The sequence below is a fragment of the Plasmodium brasilianum genome, chromosome 7 (genome assembly GCF_023973825.1).
Source record: "Plasmodium brasilianum strain Bolivian I chromosome 7, whole genome shotgun sequence".
Lineage (NCBI taxonomy): Eukaryota > Apicomplexa > Aconoidasida > Haemosporida > Plasmodiidae > Plasmodium > Plasmodium brasilianum.
In genome coordinates this window covers 570,780-592,019 of record NC_090120.1, presented here as the reverse complement: position 1 = coordinate 592,019, position 21,240 = coordinate 570,780, and the positions used below count along the sequence as shown (strand labels likewise).

At 25.4% G+C, this 21,240-nt stretch overlaps 4 protein-coding genes across 4 annotated transcripts; 2 read left to right on the top strand and 2 right to left on the bottom strand.

The window, feature by feature from the left end:
- Positions 1 to 2,737: 2,737 nt before the first annotated feature.
- MKS88_001846 (autophagy-related protein 3) lies at positions 2,738 to 6,023 on the top strand (the record flags this gene model as incomplete). Its single annotated transcript, XM_067214808.1, has 13 exons — positions 2,738 to 2,840; positions 3,403 to 3,472; positions 3,726 to 3,846; positions 3,960 to 4,029; positions 4,213 to 4,262; positions 4,398 to 4,469; positions 4,632 to 4,692; positions 4,863 to 4,951; positions 5,090 to 5,155; positions 5,355 to 5,407; positions 5,520 to 5,579; positions 5,723 to 5,815; positions 5,999 to 6,023. 13 exons carry the CDS (start codon positions 2,738 to 2,740, stop codon positions 6,021 to 6,023), a joined length of 933 nt encoding a protein of 310 aa, XP_067074149.1.
- A 157-nt stretch (positions 6,024 to 6,180) lies between these two features.
- On the bottom strand, positions 6,181 to 10,231 carry MKS88_001845 (WD repeat-containing protein 66; the record flags this gene model as incomplete). The annotated part of the gene is made up of 2 exons (XM_067214807.1): positions 6,181 to 6,650; positions 6,979 to 10,231. 2 exons carry the CDS (start codon positions 10,229 to 10,231, stop codon positions 6,181 to 6,183), a joined length of 3,723 nt encoding a protein of 1,240 aa, XP_067074148.1.
- A 1,977-nt stretch (positions 10,232 to 12,208) lies between these two features.
- MKS88_001844 (uncharacterized protein) lies at positions 12,209 to 12,922 on the bottom strand (the record flags this gene model as incomplete). Its single annotated transcript, XM_067214806.1, has 1 exon — positions 12,209 to 12,922. One exon carries the CDS (start codon positions 12,920 to 12,922, stop codon positions 12,209 to 12,211), a length of 714 nt encoding a protein of 237 aa, XP_067074147.1.
- A 3,281-nt stretch (positions 12,923 to 16,203) lies between these two features.
- On the top strand, positions 16,204 to 20,736 carry MKS88_001843 (high molecular weight rhoptry protein 3; the record flags this gene model as incomplete). Its single annotated transcript, XM_067214805.1, has 7 exons — positions 16,204 to 16,267; positions 16,451 to 16,554; positions 17,282 to 18,239; positions 18,482 to 18,544; positions 18,811 to 18,867; positions 19,045 to 19,836; positions 20,105 to 20,736. The coding sequence occupies 7 exons, from the start codon at positions 16,204 to 16,206 to the stop codon at positions 20,734 to 20,736; spliced, it is 2,670 nt and encodes an 889-aa protein (XP_067074146.1).
- Between the last annotated feature and the right edge of the window lie 504 nt (positions 20,737 to 21,240).

The following is a 21,240-nucleotide window of genomic DNA, read 5'->3' as shown; positions in this document are numbered from 1 at the left end:
TAATATTCACAATTTATAAAACATTTTCCCCTATTAATATGACACTGTTGCCTTTTTCCTTACAATTAATCTTCTTCTAATCGTAAAATATATTATGTACCAATTTGCTTAACTTTATTTTCTTGGTAATCTGGTTTAAATAAAATAAAATATTCTTTTAATGATAAAACAATATTAACAAAAAAAAAAGAAAAGAAAAGAAAAACGCTAGCAAAACAAAACATCTATTTCTTCAGGTCTCTCTGATACATTCTGATTTCCTAATTTTATTCTTTAATAAATAAAACTCTTTTAAAATACTTAAAAATTTCACAACATAATATATAACACATTTCACTTATCTGATAATCTGTTCTTCATCGAAAATTTATATATTTGTTTTTTCCTCTATAAACAGTTTTTTTCTACATTTACTTAGGTGTGTTTCTTTACATATATTGTGTCACATATATTTTTATGTTTAACTTTATATTAATTTGATATGGACTAATTCGGTAAAGTTTTTGTTTTTTGTGCGCTTCATAAATAGTATGAACTGCTATTGTGTGGTTAAAATAAATGCGTTTTAACATTAAGCTTTTACTTTAACATGTATAATAACATATAAATTTCTTAGTAATATTAAGAAAAATATTAAACAGTAAAAAAGGAATTTTTTTTCTTTTTTTTTTTTTTTTTGAAACTTTATATATTTCCCTCTCTATCCAATTTACTTTAAATTAATACGTTATATATTTTATTTAAAATAACCATCCGGTAAACTTTGCTGTATTGTAATATTTAATTTATGTGCATTGTTATTTTACAAAGTTAATATATGATATTTATAATGTAAATATATATACATATATGCATCTACTTAATATATACGTATTTGATATATATGTATTCGCATATACACGTACTTACGCATATACGTATTTATAAAATTGCGTACTAACATTTACTATACATTCAACTGTAAAAATTAAAGTTTCGAAATGCCTTAAGTACATCGAAAAAACTAATGTATAAAATTATGTATATATATATTTGAAAATTTTTAGTAAATTAAAAAAATAGAACATTGAGGGTTTAAACAAAAAAAAAAATCATTAATAATAAACTGTGTAAATATTATATTGCATAAATAATAAAATACATAAATCAAGAAATGTTTATCAAATATAAATAAATACTTTCTAAAATCAAAACATTTAACAAAAAAAATAAAAATTGTTTGCAAAAAAACTACGAAATACTTTAAAATATATGCTAGCATGATATATATTAAAAGAAAAAAATGAGCTTTTTTTTTTAATTCCTACATAAAATGAAAAAAAAAAACATACGTATATAATTATGCATACGCAAAATCTTACGCTAAATTAAGTAAAATTTTTCTTTTTTTATCATGTGTCCTCAAATATACGATCAACGAGATTATGCTAGAGCAGTTTAAAAAAAGTGCACAAAGTATATATATGCATATGGTTACAGTACCTCAAACATAAAGGGCAAAAATGTGCTTTGCGTTTGATTGTTTAAATATATATATATAAATGTATAACAAAATATATTTTTATTTTTATATTATACATTATAAATCGTGTTTGGTGTCATTAAACCTTCTAAGCTTTATTTTAATGTTTACGTTTGCATCGTAACGTGGGCCAAACGTAAAAGAAATTTATAATAATAGAAATAACTGCGTAATGGTAAAAAAAAAAAAAAAAAAAATGAACAAAAAATGAACAAAGAATGAACAAAGAATGAACAAAAAATGAACAAAGAATGAACAAAAAATGAACAAAGAATGAACAAAAAATGAACAAAAAATGAACAAAGAATGAACAAAAAATGAACAAAAAATGAACAAAGAATGAACAAAGAATGAACAAAGAATGAACAAAGAATGAACAAAAAATGAACAAAAAATGAACAAAATATGAACAAAAAATGAACAAAAAATGAACAAAATATGAACACAAAATGAGGATAATAAGACTGACAACAAGAAGCTAAAAAAGAGTTTTTCTTCAATTTGTATTCCCAGAAAGAGAGTTGCATATGTGAAGTTGTAGCATAATAAATAAAAATTGTTATATATACCGAAAAATTATTTTTACCTTTTTATATTTTATTAAATATATTTTTTCCTTTTTTATGTTTATATTATATCTTTTTAAAAAATATTTTTTTAAACCCACACAGTCGAGAATAATTTTTTTGTAAATAGATAATAATAAATTTATAGCCTTGAATTTAACTTTTATTTGATGAATAATCTTTATTGAAAAGTGCTATTTTTCTGAAACAGTGTGTTTGCAATAAAAAAAAATAAAGTTGTTAGATATTTGTTTTTTTTTTCAATCATTATATGTTATATTTTATTAGAGCCACTTAATCAAGAGAAGAGAAAAAAAAAGTTTTCAATTCAGGTAGTAATTACTACTCCATATGAATGTGTGATATTTTCTTTTTGTCATGTTTTTCGTAGCTATAAAAGAAGTATACACCTATTCGCTATTTTGCAAAATATCTTATTAAATAGCAAAAAAAAAAAAAAAAAAAAAAAAAAAAAAAAAAAACAAAGTAAGAAAGAAAAAAACAAAGTAAGAAAGAAAGAATAAGACAAACGGAGAGGTAATGAACCCCTTTCTTTATTTTTTTTTATAGTTTTACTTTTAAAAATTTTATATTTGATTTTTGCAAGTATAAAAAAAAAAAAAAAGGTTTTTCATTTTATGAAACTGGAATGAGTGAACCATTGAATGTAAAGCATAAGATAGGAGACACATGCCGAAAGGTTTATTCGTATTTTAAACCCATCTCAAATTCTTCTTCATTTGTTAAAAATGGTAAAATTTAATTCTAATTTTGTATTGTTTTTTTGTTTTTTTACTGTATGTTTTTGTGTCTTTAAAAATGTATGTTTTGCGTCAAAAAGACACGTATTAGTGGAATATACATCCATTTAGCCATTGAATAAAAAGAAAAGAATTTACGTTAAAATAATAAAAACTTGGCAATAAAAAATAAAATAAAATAAAAAGGGGTTATTGAAAAGATGTATTTCTTGTAATTATAGAAAAGGAGCGAATAGAAATTTCTTAAGGTCTATGCTGATGACGTGAAAAAAAAAAAAAAAAAACAAGAATAAGAATAAGAATAAGAATGAGAATGAGAAAAGAATAAACAATAAAGAAAAAGTATAATAATAAATAGAAAATAGAATGTAGAAAGTACAAAAGTAAACAGATAAGAAAGAAAAAAATCCAAGTCACAAAATTCGTATTTAAAGTATTTAATGAGGAACAAAAAATTCCCATATGTCATCTTGTGTATTTACTCAAATTTATTCAATTAACTATGTAATACTCTTTTTCTTTTCTTTGCATTTCCGTGCTTACCCTTTTTTAGGAACATTAACCCCAGAGGAATTTGTAGACGCAGGCGATTTTTTGGTTTATAAGTTTAAAACATGGGAATGGTTAATATAGAAAAGTGCAGTTTGTATAAATATATACAATGAAAAATATAAAAATTTATTAACATATGTTAAAATAAAATATAATAAAATGTAATAATATGTGTTAAAATGTAATAATATGTAATTACATGTAATAATTTAATTAATAACATGGTGACATGAGTTGTAGCAAAGACATGTTTAGTACTAAAAGGAATAACGAACATTTTAAAGTATATATTTTTTTTTCTTTTATATGTATATTTGGGTACAGGCAAGAGGCAGATATAAACAGAACTGTTCCATATTTACCAGAGAAGAAGCAATTTCTAATAACTAAGAATGCCCCGTGCAAACATAGAATTAAAGACTTGAATTATATTATTCGCGATTTGGTAATCTTAAAAAAAATATGTATATATATATGTGTGTGTTCACTTATGTATTTTTCAAAATTTGTGCAAATACTCCACCTCGGTGCAACATGTACACAAATTTATTTTTTCAGGAAGTTGTTGAGAATGAGTGGCTGTTCCCACATTATGAAGAGGACAATAACGCCACGGACATAGGTGACTGTAAGGCCTGATAGGAAAATTATAAATATATGTATATGTACACATATGTACATACATACGTATGTGTGTAGGTATGTATATATATAATATTTCCTTATTTGCTAAAACGAAAAGAATGTACTTACAATTCAAGTCTCTAATCCAGCAGCTGAACATATAAATTAACTTGTTTAATCCCTTTAGTTGTACATGATCTTAATTTTTCCGAAAGTGCTCCGCTAAAAGAGGAAAGGGTAAAAAGAAAAGAAAGAAAATAGGAAAAAGGAAAAGAAGAAAGGAAAGAAAGGAAAGAAAATAGAAAAAAAGAAAAAAAGGAATAGCATAAACATAGTTGTTTTTATCACCTAACATCTTTCGAATTTGTGCAGGTTCATGCGGACAGCGATGACGATGACGTTATAGACATAAATAACTTTGATATAAATTGCGACGTTATTAAAGTTATAATCGAAAGAAATCTTAAGAATAAATTTTATATAGTCTTCTAGTTCTAAATTTATCCATTTTAATAAATATATGTTTATGGAGTAAGCCAGGTACATATATATATATATACATATATGTGTATGTATGCTTCCTTTTTTTTTTTTTTTTTTGTACAGGAAGATGACCCTGCCGCTCTTGACAGCGCAGGATACTATTCTAAAAATGCGGAGAATGAGAGTAAAATTAGGAATTTTAAAATTTCAAACAAATGTTTTTTGTTTTAGTTGTACGCTAAATAAATGCATTTACATTATATATATATATATATATATGTGTGTGTATATGTACTCTATCCTTTTCTTATATATTACCCCGTTTTTGAATTTTTAAATTCTTCCTCTTTGTAGATGTCATGAAAATACGTACATATGATGTTAGTATAACTTACGACAAGTATTACGAAACTCCTCGGATATGGCTATTCGGATATGATGAAGTACACATGCATTTTATTATTTATTTAATTCACGAAATTCTTTATTCGATGAGGTGTATCTAAGTTTATTTTGTTTTATTTTATTTTATTTCAGTCCGTTTCACTTTAATTTTTTTTTTTTTTTTTTTTTCTACTCAGAATGGGAGTCCATTAAAATCGGACAAAATTTTTGAAGATATCTTAGCAGACTATAGTAACAAAACAGTAACTGTCAGTAGTAGATATAAATATTAAAGAAGAGAATTTTATTATATATTTTTTTTTAAGTCGTAATACTTTCATAATGTTCTTCATTTCACATATGTCTACATCCCTTTTTGTATATATTTGCTCGTGTTTGTGTATTTGTACATGTGTATATACTGATTTATTTATTTATGATTTTTCTTTTTCCTCTATCCAGTATGACCCACACCCGTGTACGGGAGTGATGACTGCATCTATTCATCCGTGCAGGTAACTTTCTTATCCGAAAATACTAATTATTTGTTTATGTAAATGTTTTAAAATATCTTTAACTTTTGGATGCTACGTTTTTTCGGCTACATGTTTTACTATTATGTTGTAGGCATGCGGAAGCCATGTTAAGGATTGTAAAAAATTGGGTTACTGAAGAAAAGGAGCCAAGGTATACGCACATTTGCATATATATATATATATATATATGCGTACGTACATATTTTTAAGTACTCACGTATGCGCACATGTGTGCTCACTTACCACAAAACTGTTAGATATTAATCAAATATATATTATATTTTTTTTGTGTAGGCACGATTTGTATCTGCTATTTCTTTTGAAGTTTATTTCAGGAGTAATACCAACCATTGAATACGACTTTACAACAGATATTGAACTTCCGAGGTATGATAAAAATTAAAAAAAAAATGAAAAAGAGGTGGAGGAGGGGGATGAAGAGAAAGAGTAGGAGTTTGAGTGAGTATAAACTGGAATTGCAGAAGTAGTAAGAGGCATTCATTGCGTACCATTTTGGATATAGGTCTTTTTTTTTTTTTTTTCTCATTTTGCGTTGTCACCTTTTTAAAGGATATTTTTAAGATATTTGAATTAAGTCAAAAAAAAAAAAAAAAAAAAAAAAATATATATATATATATACATGCATATATATATGTTTATGTACTCTCAATTGTGCATGTGCAGTTCATATGTATTATTTCTAGCATGTAACATTGCGAAAAGTAAGATTTTAAAAAAACTGTGTGAATAAGCTACTGCAACAATTTTTTTAACATGCCTAAATCGAGTATGTCCTCAGCATTAAAAGATTCTTCTTTTTTTGTAAATATTTGAAAAATTTTCTTGAACTCATTCTCATCCATTATTTCTCCGTAATTTCTTAACATATGCATAAGGTCGTTATATGAAATGTATTTTTTCATATTCTTCTCTTTGTAGTAGTTTCCTATATCTTCTATCACTTTTTGAAAATTTATTTCGCCTTCTATGGCAAAATTAAAATAGGTATATATAAATGCATTAATATTAAAGTATATATTTTCACAGTCTTCTACAATGTCCAAAGCGTTAGGGTCTTCTTGAGTTCTTACCTCCGTGTTTGTCTTTTTATTAAGATAGTTGTTTGCTTCCGAACTATTGAGTATTTTTATATCCTGGATTGAGGTCTTCTCCTGTGTTCGACTGTAGCTTAATAAGTGTCCATTGCATTCTGTTCGTTCATCTAAAAGCATTAATATGGACATTAATGTGAACGTCAGTGTATACAGGAATATATGCACAAATAAGTAAAACATAACTTGTTTGAATAGTATGTTGACGTACTATCACATTTACGAATTACAGTTGCTCTTGTAAGGGGATGTGTATATGAAATAGAGTACTTTAACCCCAAGCTTTTTCTTAATATTGCATAAGTGTATTTGCGTTACTGCTTAACTGTTCTACATTATTATACTAGTTAGGTGCACTACTTTGTTCCACTTCTTTATTTTATAACAATAATTTGTTGTGCTTCCTTATTTTAATGCACGTTTCCGTCGTGATATTACCTTTGTGAGTACTTGAGTCGGCGAAAAATACATTCTGAAGGAGGATATCCCCGTCTGATTTGTAACTGACAAGGTTTACATCATCAACAGAAAAAATTTCATTTACTTGTGATCCTTTTTGTTTTAATAACTGAAGAACATATTTATAGTAAAAGTGATACTCCTGTATTATATTTTGTATTTCAAATTTTGAAAGGAAAATATTGATAGAAGCAAAAATATACTCAATAGATAAAATATTGAGCAACTTTTTTATGTCATGTTTTTGCTTTTTTTGTTGGTACTTTTTTTTTTGAATTTCACAATAATAAAAAGAGTCCATAATTTGATTGTAGATTTTACTTCTTTTCCCACCTATTTGTTCAATGAATGTTTCTAAGGTATTACTTTGTGTTTGAATACTTTTTTTCAATATTTCAGAGTTAATATTATAGTAAAATATTTTATTATTACTGAGTATAAACACATTTTTATTTTTAGAAATAACATTTTTTATATTCCCACTGCAAACAATAACACCAAGATATCTGAAACAATTCGCATCTATTGGTGTTTGTGTAAATACAATCATTTTTTCATTCAAAATGAATAGAAAAATGTTCTTTTTACTATCCATATCGTTTTTTACTTTTTTAGTTGTATCCTTAGTACTATTTGTAGTAGTATCACGTGTATGCGTATCTGGGGAGAAGCTATTTTTTTCATCATTTAAATCAATAAGTGGTAAGAAATGTTTGACCCTTTTATCCCTAAATGGGAGGTGTATCGTTTTAATTATTTTCTTTGTTTCTAAATCAAAAAATCGAATTTTAGATGCCTCATTACATATGCATAATATTTGCCTATTATAATAATATAAGTTTCCAGATAGACAAGTTGGGGTATACACTTGTTCTATAGACAAATATGATATTGAAACAATATTTTCATTAAAATTGTAATGATGAAAAATTATAAATCTGTTATTTGTTATTGCTATAATAATATATTGGTTATTGTTATGTACTTCTTTTACTATATTTAAATCATTAAATGTAATATTATTGCTATTGATAATTTTATAAGCGAAATTCCAATATCCACATATTAAGTTGTCCTTTTCACCGTTAACCCTCTCATAATTAGCGCTATTATAATTACCATTCTCATCGTCACCCCTTTCATTGCTTCCCTTCTCACTGCTTCCCATCTGGTTTCTATAAATAATTATATTTGCATTTACCGATGAACAAATTAGTATCTTATCATCTTCACTAAAACACAAATACGATATTTCATATTTTAAGTCTTTACTACTGAAGAAAATTTGAAAGGTACTTGAGTTCATCAGTTGAATATACCCACATTTGCACCCGACGCAAAATATTTTCCCGTTGTTACTAAAAATCATTGATGTTATTTCCTTCTCTGCTAGTTGCAGAGTGTTCACTTTTTCATTTTTATCAAAATCAAAAACTTCAATTAGTCCATTTTCATTTCCTATATATATCACATTTTGACTACTTACAGGGTTTGTACATATACAATTGATGCACGAACTGTTGAAATGGAGAATCGTTTTGTTTTTACCTGAATGGTTCATGTTTTTTTTCTTTAAATTATTCATTGTAATTTCTTTATGTATATTGCATATATTATCATCCATTTTTAAGTCTTTACCATTACCAAACAGGTGTTCCTTGTCTTCTTGTTGCTTGTCAATCTTGTAAAAGTTTTTGTTTTCCTTTTCTTGGAGTATCTCGTTAGTTTGGTTATCTTTCATGTACCTGTTCCTAGAGATATTTCTTCGGACGTTCTTTTGGATGTGATTGCCATTATCATTAAGTTTGGAAGTGTCAATTTGTGCTCCCTCAGCGTCATCAATCGATTTTTCTCTATTGTGGAAACTGTTGGGATAAATTTTCCTAATAATATTCTGATCGGTAAATAAAACAAAAGGGTTCCAGGTAAAGAAATCCTCTTGAAAGTTTGAGTATTCAAAGGATAAGGATTTGATGGCACCTATTTTCTTATTTTCAAACCATGCATAACATTTGAGGTCATTATCAAATACTTGCACACAGCCATCATTCAAACCAAGAATAATGAAATTACCATAACTTAACACAATATTGATTGGTATGTTTTTTCTGATTTCTAGCGATTTTTGATATTCTCTTTGTTTTATATTATGCTTGGTTTTATTTATAAAAATTGAACTGTAATCCCATATAATCAAATAGCCATTTGTCGTTCCTGTTAATAATGTGGTGGAATTCTCTAAAAAGGATGTCTCGGTAAATATGAACTGTTCATGTATTTTATTACTTTTATATAAAGACGGACTGTAATGATTAATAGTTCTATTCTTTTTATCAAAATTATAAATATATAATTTTGAACTACTATTTGAAACAATTTCATATTTTTTATTAAATCGAATATTCCCTTGTCCCTCTTTTCCATATATTCTGTCTGTGCAAATCACGTGGTTTCCTCCTCCATTAATGTCAAATATGACAACATCTTGGAAATACACGCCCCCGGTGTTGTTCCTTTTATTAGCAGTTGCAGTAGTGGTAGCGGCAATGGCAGCGGTGAAGGTAGTAGCAGTGGTGGAAGAAACAGGGGCAGTACCATCACTACTATCGTTCATTTTAAGTGCATTTTTTTGCATTATTGTTTCACTGGATTTAATGTATATTCTTTTTTCCGTCAATGCACATATATACCTGTTATCAAAACTTATGTCTACACATTCGTAGCCCATGGTATTTATATCGCTTTCATTTATTTGTTGAGTAACAGTTTCCTTCTCGTTGTTATCATGCAATATGCTTTTGTCTAAATTTTGTTTTAACATATTTTTACTTGTGTCATCTTGTTGAGAATTATTGAAACAAAATTTTTTAATAGGATCTAAAGAATTGTTACTCACCTTCCATAAAATAATAAAAGAATTTATTCCTTTGTCACAAGAAAGGATAAAATTGTTGTTATAACTTTTACTTATTTTGGTAATTTTATTAAAATGTCCTCTAAATAATACTTGCTTTTTCTCATCAAGCATGACAATGTTATTATCAGAGCTGTAAATGATGAGCAGGTTATCTTCCTCTACCGTTCCTTCCTCCTCCTCTTCTGTTGCTTCATTACGTTTTTCATAATGTTCTTCCTCTCTTTTTTTAATTGCGTGCACACTGCTGTATGATGTATTAATTCCGTAGCAAAATTTTAAATTAATTGGTTCGTCCACGATATGTTCGTTTTTCATTTTTTGCGCAATTTTTTGTGTTTTTTTCTCTATTTTATTTTATATTTTTCATGTTATTTTTCTTTGCTCTTTACTCGCTTTTTTTTTGAAGCTAAAAATTGTAGTGTTACAAAAAAGTTATGTAAGAAATATAGACATAGTTAGAATATAATGTGATCAGAAGTCTGTGCACGGATAAACAGATATTACATATCATTATAGTTTTTTTTTGATATACGAATGAATATATTAATTATAACAAATGGGATTGTATTTATACATGTAGGTTATTCTTAAAAAGAGTGAAAGGCTATTTCCTTGAAAAATAAAAATAGTCATGAAATTTAAAATGATTGAGCAAAAAGTTGAACATGGGAGTGAAAGAGAACTAAAGTAGCATATATACATACATATGTATATATATATATATGTATATATATATATATATATAAATATATACTAGTCAAACATTTTGCTACTCACTTTAGCAATGAATAATAGCCTTAAGTTGAACACACATAATTTATAAAATGTCATAGAAATGGAGAAGTTGAGCACATATATTAAGCCGCACTTTCAGTTAACATTTTGTCTGTCTATATGGAGAAAAATGTACTTATTTAATACTTTTAGTAAATATATATATAGCTTTTTTTTTCTTTTTTTTTTTCTCCCTTATTTTAAACTCTAATATTTTATATTATACTATACGAATAAATGGAATTAAAAGAAAAGTTTAATATATGAAAAAGAAAAAAAAAAAAAAGAAAAGGAAAGAAAGAAAACATAGGTAAAATATAAATATCCCTTTATAGAAATAGTATATATTCTTATATTCCCTTTTGTGACCATTAATATTATGTTTACATTACTATACACCTTTTCACTAATCTTATGGGGTGTTATAAATTAATAATTTTAAGCGCAATAAGTTCAAATAGTTACTTTCCCTTAACACATGTATTCAGATTTACCAGATATTTCCGATGTTCCAATACTTCATCAATTTGCTAATTGATAGGGAAATGATATCGAATATTTTCAAGTTATTTGATTTTAAATTTTACATTTTTACGTTTTCTAACTTAAAATATTTTTTCCTATTTAATTATGAAAGACTACCTTTCTAAAGCGCATGCAAAAAAAAAAAAAAAAAAAAAAAAAAAAAAACTGTGTAGGAATAAATTCGCTTTAAAAATTGTTTAAAAATGAGAAAGAGGGGAATTGTATAATATTTGAGAAGTGAAAATATATAGGAGAAATAGAAATATAAAAAAGAAAGAAAAATATATCATAGAATTAGGAAAGCATAAGAGTTTTTTTCTTAAGTTTTATTTTTATATAATATATTTAAAACAAAAATTAAAAGATAAAGAAAGATACATTCGTAGAAAGCATATGAAATGTACGGTGATTAGAAATAACAATGAACGGGATATTATTCCTAATAAAGACACTATAGTACGTATTAGCACAATGCTGCATTGTCATGTTAATTTAAAAATGTAGAATCGTGAGGAAAAAATTGGTTTATAAAGCATGCGTATATATATATTATATACATATGCATGTATAAGCATCATTCATAATGTTTTAAATTAACCGCGCATTGGTCGCGAGCGAAAGGGAAAGACGGGTACATAATCGTTGCATATGCGCATGCACATATATAGCGTTTATATAAAAGTAGAGACAAAAACAATGTTGTACAATAAAATGGATAGCAATATACATATGTGTATAAACATATAAAATAAATATTTAATAACTAAAAAAAGACATAAAAACTATTAAAAAAAAAAAAAAAAAAAAAGTAATAGGATCATACACAAATATGTACATGCATATATGGGTATATAATTATTTACAAAGGAAATCTTTAATTTATACTTATACATATGCGTGTGCACCACGCAAGAATACACTTGGGAGCACAAAGCGTATATTAAAATGTTAGGTCTCTGTTCTTAGGGGAAAGTAAATAAACTTCATCATATACTAACTCTTTTCCAAGAAGTCTGATATTCTGTATGGCTGTCCAATAAATGGGATAAAATCATTTTGTGTCGATGGCGAATTTTTATTATTTTCTTCATGAAAAGTACCGTAATGATAATTATGAAACAATAAATCGTTTTGATTATAATTTAGTGTATATTTATATAACTGCCAACTTATATATGAACCAATAAAATATAAAAAGATGCCAACAACAATTATAAGTAATTCTAAATAAATTTTCCATGTGTATGTTTTTTTCTGAACGGGCAATAATTTAAAAAAATTCTTGATATACTCATATTTCTTTTGCATATTTTGAGGTGAGGTTTCTTCTTTTTTTTCATCAAACATATAATGCAAAGAGGTTGAGAAAAATTCAAGAAATATATTGTCAATATTTATGATTTTCCAGTAATATTGTGGGTCTAACCATTTAAATCGATTTTTTCCAATACATTTGAAAAGTAACCATATGAAATCGCTAATTCCACATATCATATTTACCACAGTAAAACAAAAATACTTAAACGTTAAATAGGAACAAAAGCAGTCAATTCCAATAAAGACTACAACTAAATGAGATATAAATAAAAACGGCCGAGGGGTAAATAATTGTAATACTGCCAATATTACATTTAAAATTATGCAAACTCTATACACTTTTACCCATCTTTTTAAGTCAAAATTATTCTTATTTCCTAACTCATACATTATCTTTTTATATTATAATCGAAAAAAAAAAAAAAAAAAAAAAACACTGGGGATGACAGAAAATGTACCTACAAACAAATGGTCAAAAAAACGAAATAACAGAAAATACGGCTTAAAATAAGAATTATCATTCAATCTATCTATTAATTTTTTTTTTCCAGTTTTTCTATTGTTATTTCACTTGATCTTCATTCAGCTACGTGGAAAACACAAATAACTTAAAACGGCTATTCAATAAAACAGGAAACGAAGTAACTTTTTATTTTATATGATAACTATGTAGCAGATATATAAAACAAAAAGTTTTCCACGCAAGTAATAATTGTCTTTTTCATAACACATACATACAAGTGAGTATGCTCATATATATGCGCATATGTTAATTTATATATATGAATACACATCTGTAATTTGCTCATGTATATTTATACATGCTGATGTATATATTTATATATTCTCATATATACGTACACATATGTAGTTAATATTTAAAAAAAAAAAAAAAATACACACTTCTATTATCATACATAAAAATTCATTCTCAGCAATTTTTTCATTAAAACAGATAAAAAAAAAGGAAAATATATCGAGTTATAAGCTGGTTAATTAACTAATTAATTACTTTAACTTAATTTGAATTAAAAGAAAATTAAAATGGTTGTATGCATATACATAATAAGATTAACACTTTTTTTTTTTTTTTTTTTTCAATATGCAAGAAATGTCTAAAGCATACGTAAAAGAAAAAAAAAAAAAAGGTGCACTTAATGTTACAAAAAAAGGAAATACACAAAATAAATATAAAATGTATGAGCAATAAAATAACCTAAAACGTATAATAAGAAAAACGATCATAAATGAAAGATACATAACACACATCAAAAAAAAAAAAGAATAATAAAGTAAAATGAAATGGAACGAAATAAAATAAAATAAAATAAAACGGAATAAAACAAAATAAAACAAAAAGGAATAAACGTTATGAAGTTTATTTTTTCATGCGAATAAAATAGCATTTTAAAAAAATACCTATAAAAACATATATATATGGATATTTTAAAGCAAATGAAACTTTTAGTATAGTTTCTTATTTTATAATAATTCGTATGGAGGAATTTTACTAATCTATAAGCATAAGAAGTTCACAATTTATGATAATGGGAAAAAGAAGTATAAATGCATTAGCATTCTAATATAGCATTAACAATAAATAAGTAAATGAACAAGCCAAAAAATAAATAAGTGAATAAGCAAACAAATAAATGAATAAGTAAATATGTGAATGGGCAAGCTAAATAAATAAATGAGCGGCAAATGAAAAAATAAATCGAATAACAGAAAAGAATCTAGGACATCAATGAAAATCTTTATATGAAGTATTAACAATGAAATGTAAACTTAAAAAAAAAAGAAAAGAAAATTAATTAAAATTGGTTACACTGTTGTACGATTAGTACATACTCATTTTTTAAAAAGGAGTAACAATAAAAAAAAGAAAATATATATATATATATATATATATATACATATATATAGTTATATATATTATAATTGAGTGATTTTATAACATTTTGAATTTTTAAATTATAACATATATTTTTTACTTCTTTGTCTTTTCTCTCATTAAAATAAATAAATGAAATATAAAAAATGTTGAATGTCACAGTTTAATTTTATTATATATAAAATAGGATAATAATGTACGTTGAATTTTAAGGATGTCTAATTTATTTGTCTTTTTTTTACAATTATAACACTAAAATACTCAGTATTAAATAATGTAAAATTCGTGATAAAATGAAAGGACATAAAAGATTCAACGTTCAACTTCTATAGAATAAATAAAAAAATAAAAATTGTAAACAATAAAAGGTAATATATATTTTTTTTCTCTTATTTGTTCAAATTAATTTGTTCTATAAAAAAATAAAATGAGTGAAACTCAGTTCTTTAACATGTATATATATATGTAATATATGTGTTTTGAGTAAAAGACGTACACATTTTTCTTAAAGGAATTTTTTTTTTTTTTTTTTTTAATTTCAAGGAAATTTTCAAAATTTCGGATGTTATATTTAATTACACATATAACGTATTATACGTAAAAATTATTACGCATATAAATGATTACACATGTTAAAGGTTACTTATGTTAACCATTAAATGTGTTTAATAAAAAAGCTATGTATATCGTTTTTTTTTTATGTTTTCAAGCGCCTTTTAGATTAATGCAATATATAAAAACATGCACAATGGTGCATTATAGTTAGTATTTTATTTTTTTGCAAAATTGGCAACTATAACATTGATTAAAATATCAGGATATTCTTTAAGGCTTTCATTAGTAAATTTTTCGTATATTACTTGCTTTATTAATAAATATAATAGAAAAAAAAAAATATATATATATATATATATAATGTAATAATCTGACGACGAAAACATACTATCCTTGAAGTTAGTATTCGTATTATTTAAATGCATAAATGATATACATAAGAAAGCAAAAATAATTGTTCAATGAAATAATCTAAAAAAAAAAAAAAAAAATGGTTTTGCAATACATTTATTTTATATATATTTCTATTTATTTTTATATTTTTTTTTGCTTTTTATAGGTAATTAATATATATACTTTTTAGTTTTTAATTTTTTTTTTTTTTATTTATTACGAAATTTAACGTTTCTCAGCAAAAATATAATATTTAAATTATGCATTAAATGGAAACATAATATATTTATAATATGTGCATACACGCTTATATGTAATTTTAGGTTTTAAGATTTTAGTTTTTCATGCAGTAATTACTAAGATTTAAATCATACACCACTTTGTTTTAAGGAATACATTGAAATTATATTTAAAATTTTTATTTTAAAGAAATTATTTATTTAATTTTTTTTTAAGATATTCTTTTAGAATATGAAATAATGTTAATTACTTTAATGCTTTAATTTTTAATAACTGTTTTTTTAGTATTTAAAAAAATAAAAAAGGAAGTTAAATCATATTGTATACGCAATTTGTTAAAAAATTAAAATTTTAACAAAAAAGAAAAATCGTGAAAATATAAAACAATTTAAATATTAAAGAGGGACAGGAGAAAAAAACAGAAACTAGACAAGTACTGTTACCACCCTTTTATTGTTGAACATAATTCAGAACAATTAAAATAGGTAAATGATAATATTCCCTTATTTTTAATATATTTAATTTTATTACCATTTTTTTTTTTAAATTTTTATTTAGGTTTTTTTTTCTTAAGGATGTTATAAAAAATATGCGAAAATATTTTTTTGTAACATTTTTTGTAACGTGTTTCATAACACTAGCACCTATTCATGGTAATACATAAATTTTTTTTCTACCATATGTAGGTATAACTTTTTGCTTTTATACACATGTGTACATATATATATATATATATATATATATATATGCGTAAGTGCGTATATTTATGTACATTTACACGTACGTGTGCACTTTTTTAATTGCTCCTTTTTTTCTTTTTTTTTTTGAAGTTCTAGGGAAAGATTATTTTAGTGGCTATTTGAACAAAGAATTAAACGAACTTTTAAAATGCAATTTTATAGCATATTATTATTTAAAATCAAGTGAGCCTGATCCTGATGTAAGGATATTAAAAAAAAAAAAAAAAAGGAAATTAGCAAACTTGAAAGAATCATAACTAGCATTTTGGCACATATGCACCTACACATATACCATATGAACATTGTGACAGTGAACAATATTTTTTACTGGACAATGAGTATACAATAGGATGCCTACATTATTTTGCATATATTTTTGCAGCACTTCGAATAATATGTACTTCAGTGGCGCTTTTACATATATACGTACCTTTGTATTTATATATATATGTATATGTATATGTATATGTATATGTATATGTATATGTATATGTATATGTATATGTATATGTATATGTATATGTATATGTATATGTATATGTATATGTATATGTATATGTATATGTATATGTATATGTATATGTATATGTATATGTATATGTATATGTATATGTATATGTATATGTATATGTAGATGTAGATGTAGATGTAGATGTATATGTATATGTATATGTATATGTATATGTATATGTATATGTATATGTATATGTATATGTATATGTATATGTATATGTATATGTATATGTATATGTATATGTATATGTATATGTATATGTATATGTATATGTATATGTATATGTATATGTATATGTATATGTATATGTATATGTATATGTATATGTATATGTATATGTATGTATGTATATATATATATATATGTATATATATTTGTGGATATGTTTTATTTTTTGGCCTACCATCTCTTAGTCCTTTTTAGATTTCGTTGGTGAGCCTGAACAATTCTACTGGTTCATAGAATATTTCCTATCAGTTCCTTTTAAAGTACCATGGCACCTGAAGCATGCAAATGTATACAATTTTTTACCTTGTTTAAAACGATCATGGGTATCAGAATTTTTAAGAAAATATGAAGAGCCGGCTATAGAGGAATTGATGGAATCTCTTGATAATGAACAAAGATCATTTTTTTCCCATACTTTTAAGGACAAAAAACCAACTGGAAAATTTACAGCTGTAGCAGTTAAAGAGTTCCATAAGTATTGTATCTTACCTCCTATAATAGAAACAAATATACGGATAAAGGGAGATGGGGGCTATTTAACCTTTCAATTAAATAAAGATGAGTATAAAATATATTTGAGTTCAGTTGGAACACATATAGCAGCATTGAAGAATTTATTTTTAAATATGAAAGACGAGAAAAGAAAGAATACTTTAAAAATTATAATAGAAAATGAAAAAGAAAAGCATGTACAAGTTGCATGCCCTACCTTTTATATGAATCTACAGTATAGTAAAGATTGTAATAATCAACCAAATTTTTTCGCATGCGTTGACAATTATATAAGAAAAGCTTGTTCATATAGAGATATTAAAAAAAATTCTGAAAACATATGTGACCATTTATTATTTCTTTTTGGTTCTTTAAGAAAGACATATATGGAAAATTTCAAGAAATTTTTACTTCAAAAAGATAAACAATTAACAAAACCTCAGTCTGTATGGGGGGTTCCATTATTTAAAAAATATGCTCCAGATGACTATAGAAATAAAAATAAAAATATACCAACAAATATATTTAAATCTCTCAATGCCAAAAATAAATTGTTTTTCTCCTTCTATGATGGGATACCAAAAAGTGCCTACTATGTTGATGTGCAACAACCTATGATGAGGTTAAGTGACTATGTCTCCAGCATTTACGGTAACTCCAGGAATAAGCATTGAGCAAAAATTTCATATGTATATACATGTGTGTGTGAGTGTTTATGTTTGTTTGTGTTATTTTTCGTGTTTTTGCATGTTTTTAGGTGTGTTTATATGAACATATGTTTGTCGTTTCAATGAAAATATAAAATATATGCAGTATGCGCAATGTGTGAATGGGTTCCTTTATTCATTTAAAAATTTTTCATATTCCTTCTGTTTTTTCTAATTATATCGCAGACAAACTTCACCATTTCTTTAACGGTTTTAAACAGAGTCCATCACAGATAAAACAACTGACAAGTAACAAATATATATATATATATGTACATATGTACATGTTGACATACGTATAAACGTGTATATAGGTATACTAATATGTGTGTGTTTAAATCACAATTGAATGCGTGTGGAAGAAGCTGTGGGAGTGAACATCAATATGTTCTTTATTTTCTTGAAAGTGCTAGGAGAATTCAGATGTTGCGTTTTCATGACTTAGAGTTATATTTGTATCGTTAATGTGACTTCATGTAACTACTCTGTTTTGGGTATTTTTTTTCGTTTTTCAGTAAGGGAATTGAGTCACGAAATATTCGATTTTAGCTTTAAGCAGGAAAAGGACGAAAGTAAGAAGGAAGAAAAAAAAAAAAAAAAAAAAAAAAAATACATGCACATATGTACGTACATTCTTGCAAGGTTTTCCTCTTATATTTTTTGTTCATAGCATATGAACACGGCAGTGATGCCGTTATTAAGGTATCACCCATTTTACTTTCCCATTTTTCCTTTTTTTTATTTTATAGTTGAATGTAAAAATGTGAAGAAGAGTTTAAATCTAAACTTAGAAGTAGATGTTATGAAAGGTGCTGCAGCAGAAAAAATATGTAAAATTATTGAAAGACACGTTCTAACAAAAAGGCCTAAAATAAGTACAAAGAAATTTGATTTTAAGATAAAGCTTGATGATGTACATAAAGGATTTCGTATTCGTTGCATTTTATTATCTACGCATGTTGAAGCTTATAATATTATTAGGCAGCTTCTAAATTTGGAGAGTGTATTATCACTTACAAGATATACTTCCTTATACTTACATAAATTTTTTAAGAGTGTAAAATCATTAAAGGGAAATTTTTTGTATAATAATGCAGATGCATTAAAATATGCACGTTCATGTGGAAGATCTGTTTTACACGTTCCTGCAGTTTTGTATAGACGAAATATTTACTTAGCGGAGACATTTTTATCCTTATACGTAGGGCTATCAAATTTAGTTTCCTCAAATCCTTCAAGTCCTTTTTTTGAGTATGCAATAATAGGTTTTCTAGTAACATATTTTAATAAAGGTTCAGAAAAATTTATCCTTTATTTTATATCTATCATTTCAGTTCTTTATATTAACGTCTATTACTATGAACAGTTGTATTGCCATTATAATGATAAATTTCAGATATTAAGATCAAAGATGATTAACCCAAATGTAGCCCATAGAGTCATAGCAAATATTAATAAAATAATAAATAAATCCAGATACAGCCAAATGCGTGCTGTATATAGAAAATTCGAAGGAGTCGGATTATTCAGCAAAGAAAGAAGTAAAAAAAAAAAAAAAAAAAAAGAACGAAAAGTGAAGTGATGAAATGAAAAGAAAGGGAAAAAATTAAAACAAAAAATGAAAAACAAAGAAAAAACAAAACAAACCATTGATACACAGTCGTACCTTTTTTAAGTACATAACGACAATGAAAAATTCATTTGCAGTTGCAGAGGGTTACACATACGAATATAACGTCCAATAAAATATGTATAACACCTTGCGTAAACATAATTTTTGTGTGTATTATACTTTATTTTTTTTTACAGTGTTCGAGGTCTTGTATGATTTTGATGAGTTTTTGAGTACCAAGAGTGGAAAAGAGGGTGTAAAATTTCAGGACATTTCAGATGAAACAGTTGATCTAGAAACAACTAATGATGGAATTGGATATAGAATAGAGGATGTGTTCTTTGAATCGGATCAGCAAGAATCGGAAGAAGCCATGGATGATGATATGGAGGATAGTATCGAAGGAAGTGATAAAAATCAACAATATAATGCTTCTCAATTTATAAATACTGTGCCAGATAATGTGAACTTAAATATTAACGATAAAAATAAGGAATTAGAATTAGAATTATACAAATATATAGGAAACTTGGAGGAAAAGGGCTTAGCTACTCCTGGTACTTCTGTTCAGGAACCTAATGTACCTAGTGATGTATCATCCCAAAGAACTGCAGGTAGATCAATTAAACCTTTATATAAAGATATTAAAAACAAGATGGAACAAGTGGGAAAAGAAGTTACTAATAAGAGAGGTAAAAGTTTGGTTTCAAAAATTAAAAAAGGTGTTGATATCGTTGAATCTACAAATGTACTTGATGAAGATTCAACGAAAGATTCTTCAGTTGTAGATTCTGGATCAAGTTTAGATGATGTATCAGATGAAATATAGAATATAAAGTGTATATTCGTCTGAAAATGAATCATTCAGTTCTTTGAATTCACACTTAATCAAATTATCGAAAGGAGGGATTTAAGTAAAGGTTAGAAGTGTGAAAAGATATGTACACACACGTATTTTGAAATGTTTACTCAAGTAAATGTATACACAGGCAGATGTATTTCTATACAAATGCATATACATATATATGTTCGTATTTACATATGTGTGTGTATCCATGTATGCGCAAGTGAAAAAAAAATTTTGCGAAAAAATGTATGAATTTTCTTTTTTTAAATTAAAAGGAAAAACTGTTAATATTTAAGGATACTATGAAATTTGTAAATTTACATATATATATATATATAGTGTATCTTTTATTTTTTTTCCTCCCCCCCTCTTTGATTATACAAAATGGGGAGATGTGTAAAAAGAGAATTAACTATGAACATAAAAATGGAAATTTAGTGTATTTTTAATTTTTATAATGTGATCTAAGGGAATATTATATCTAAT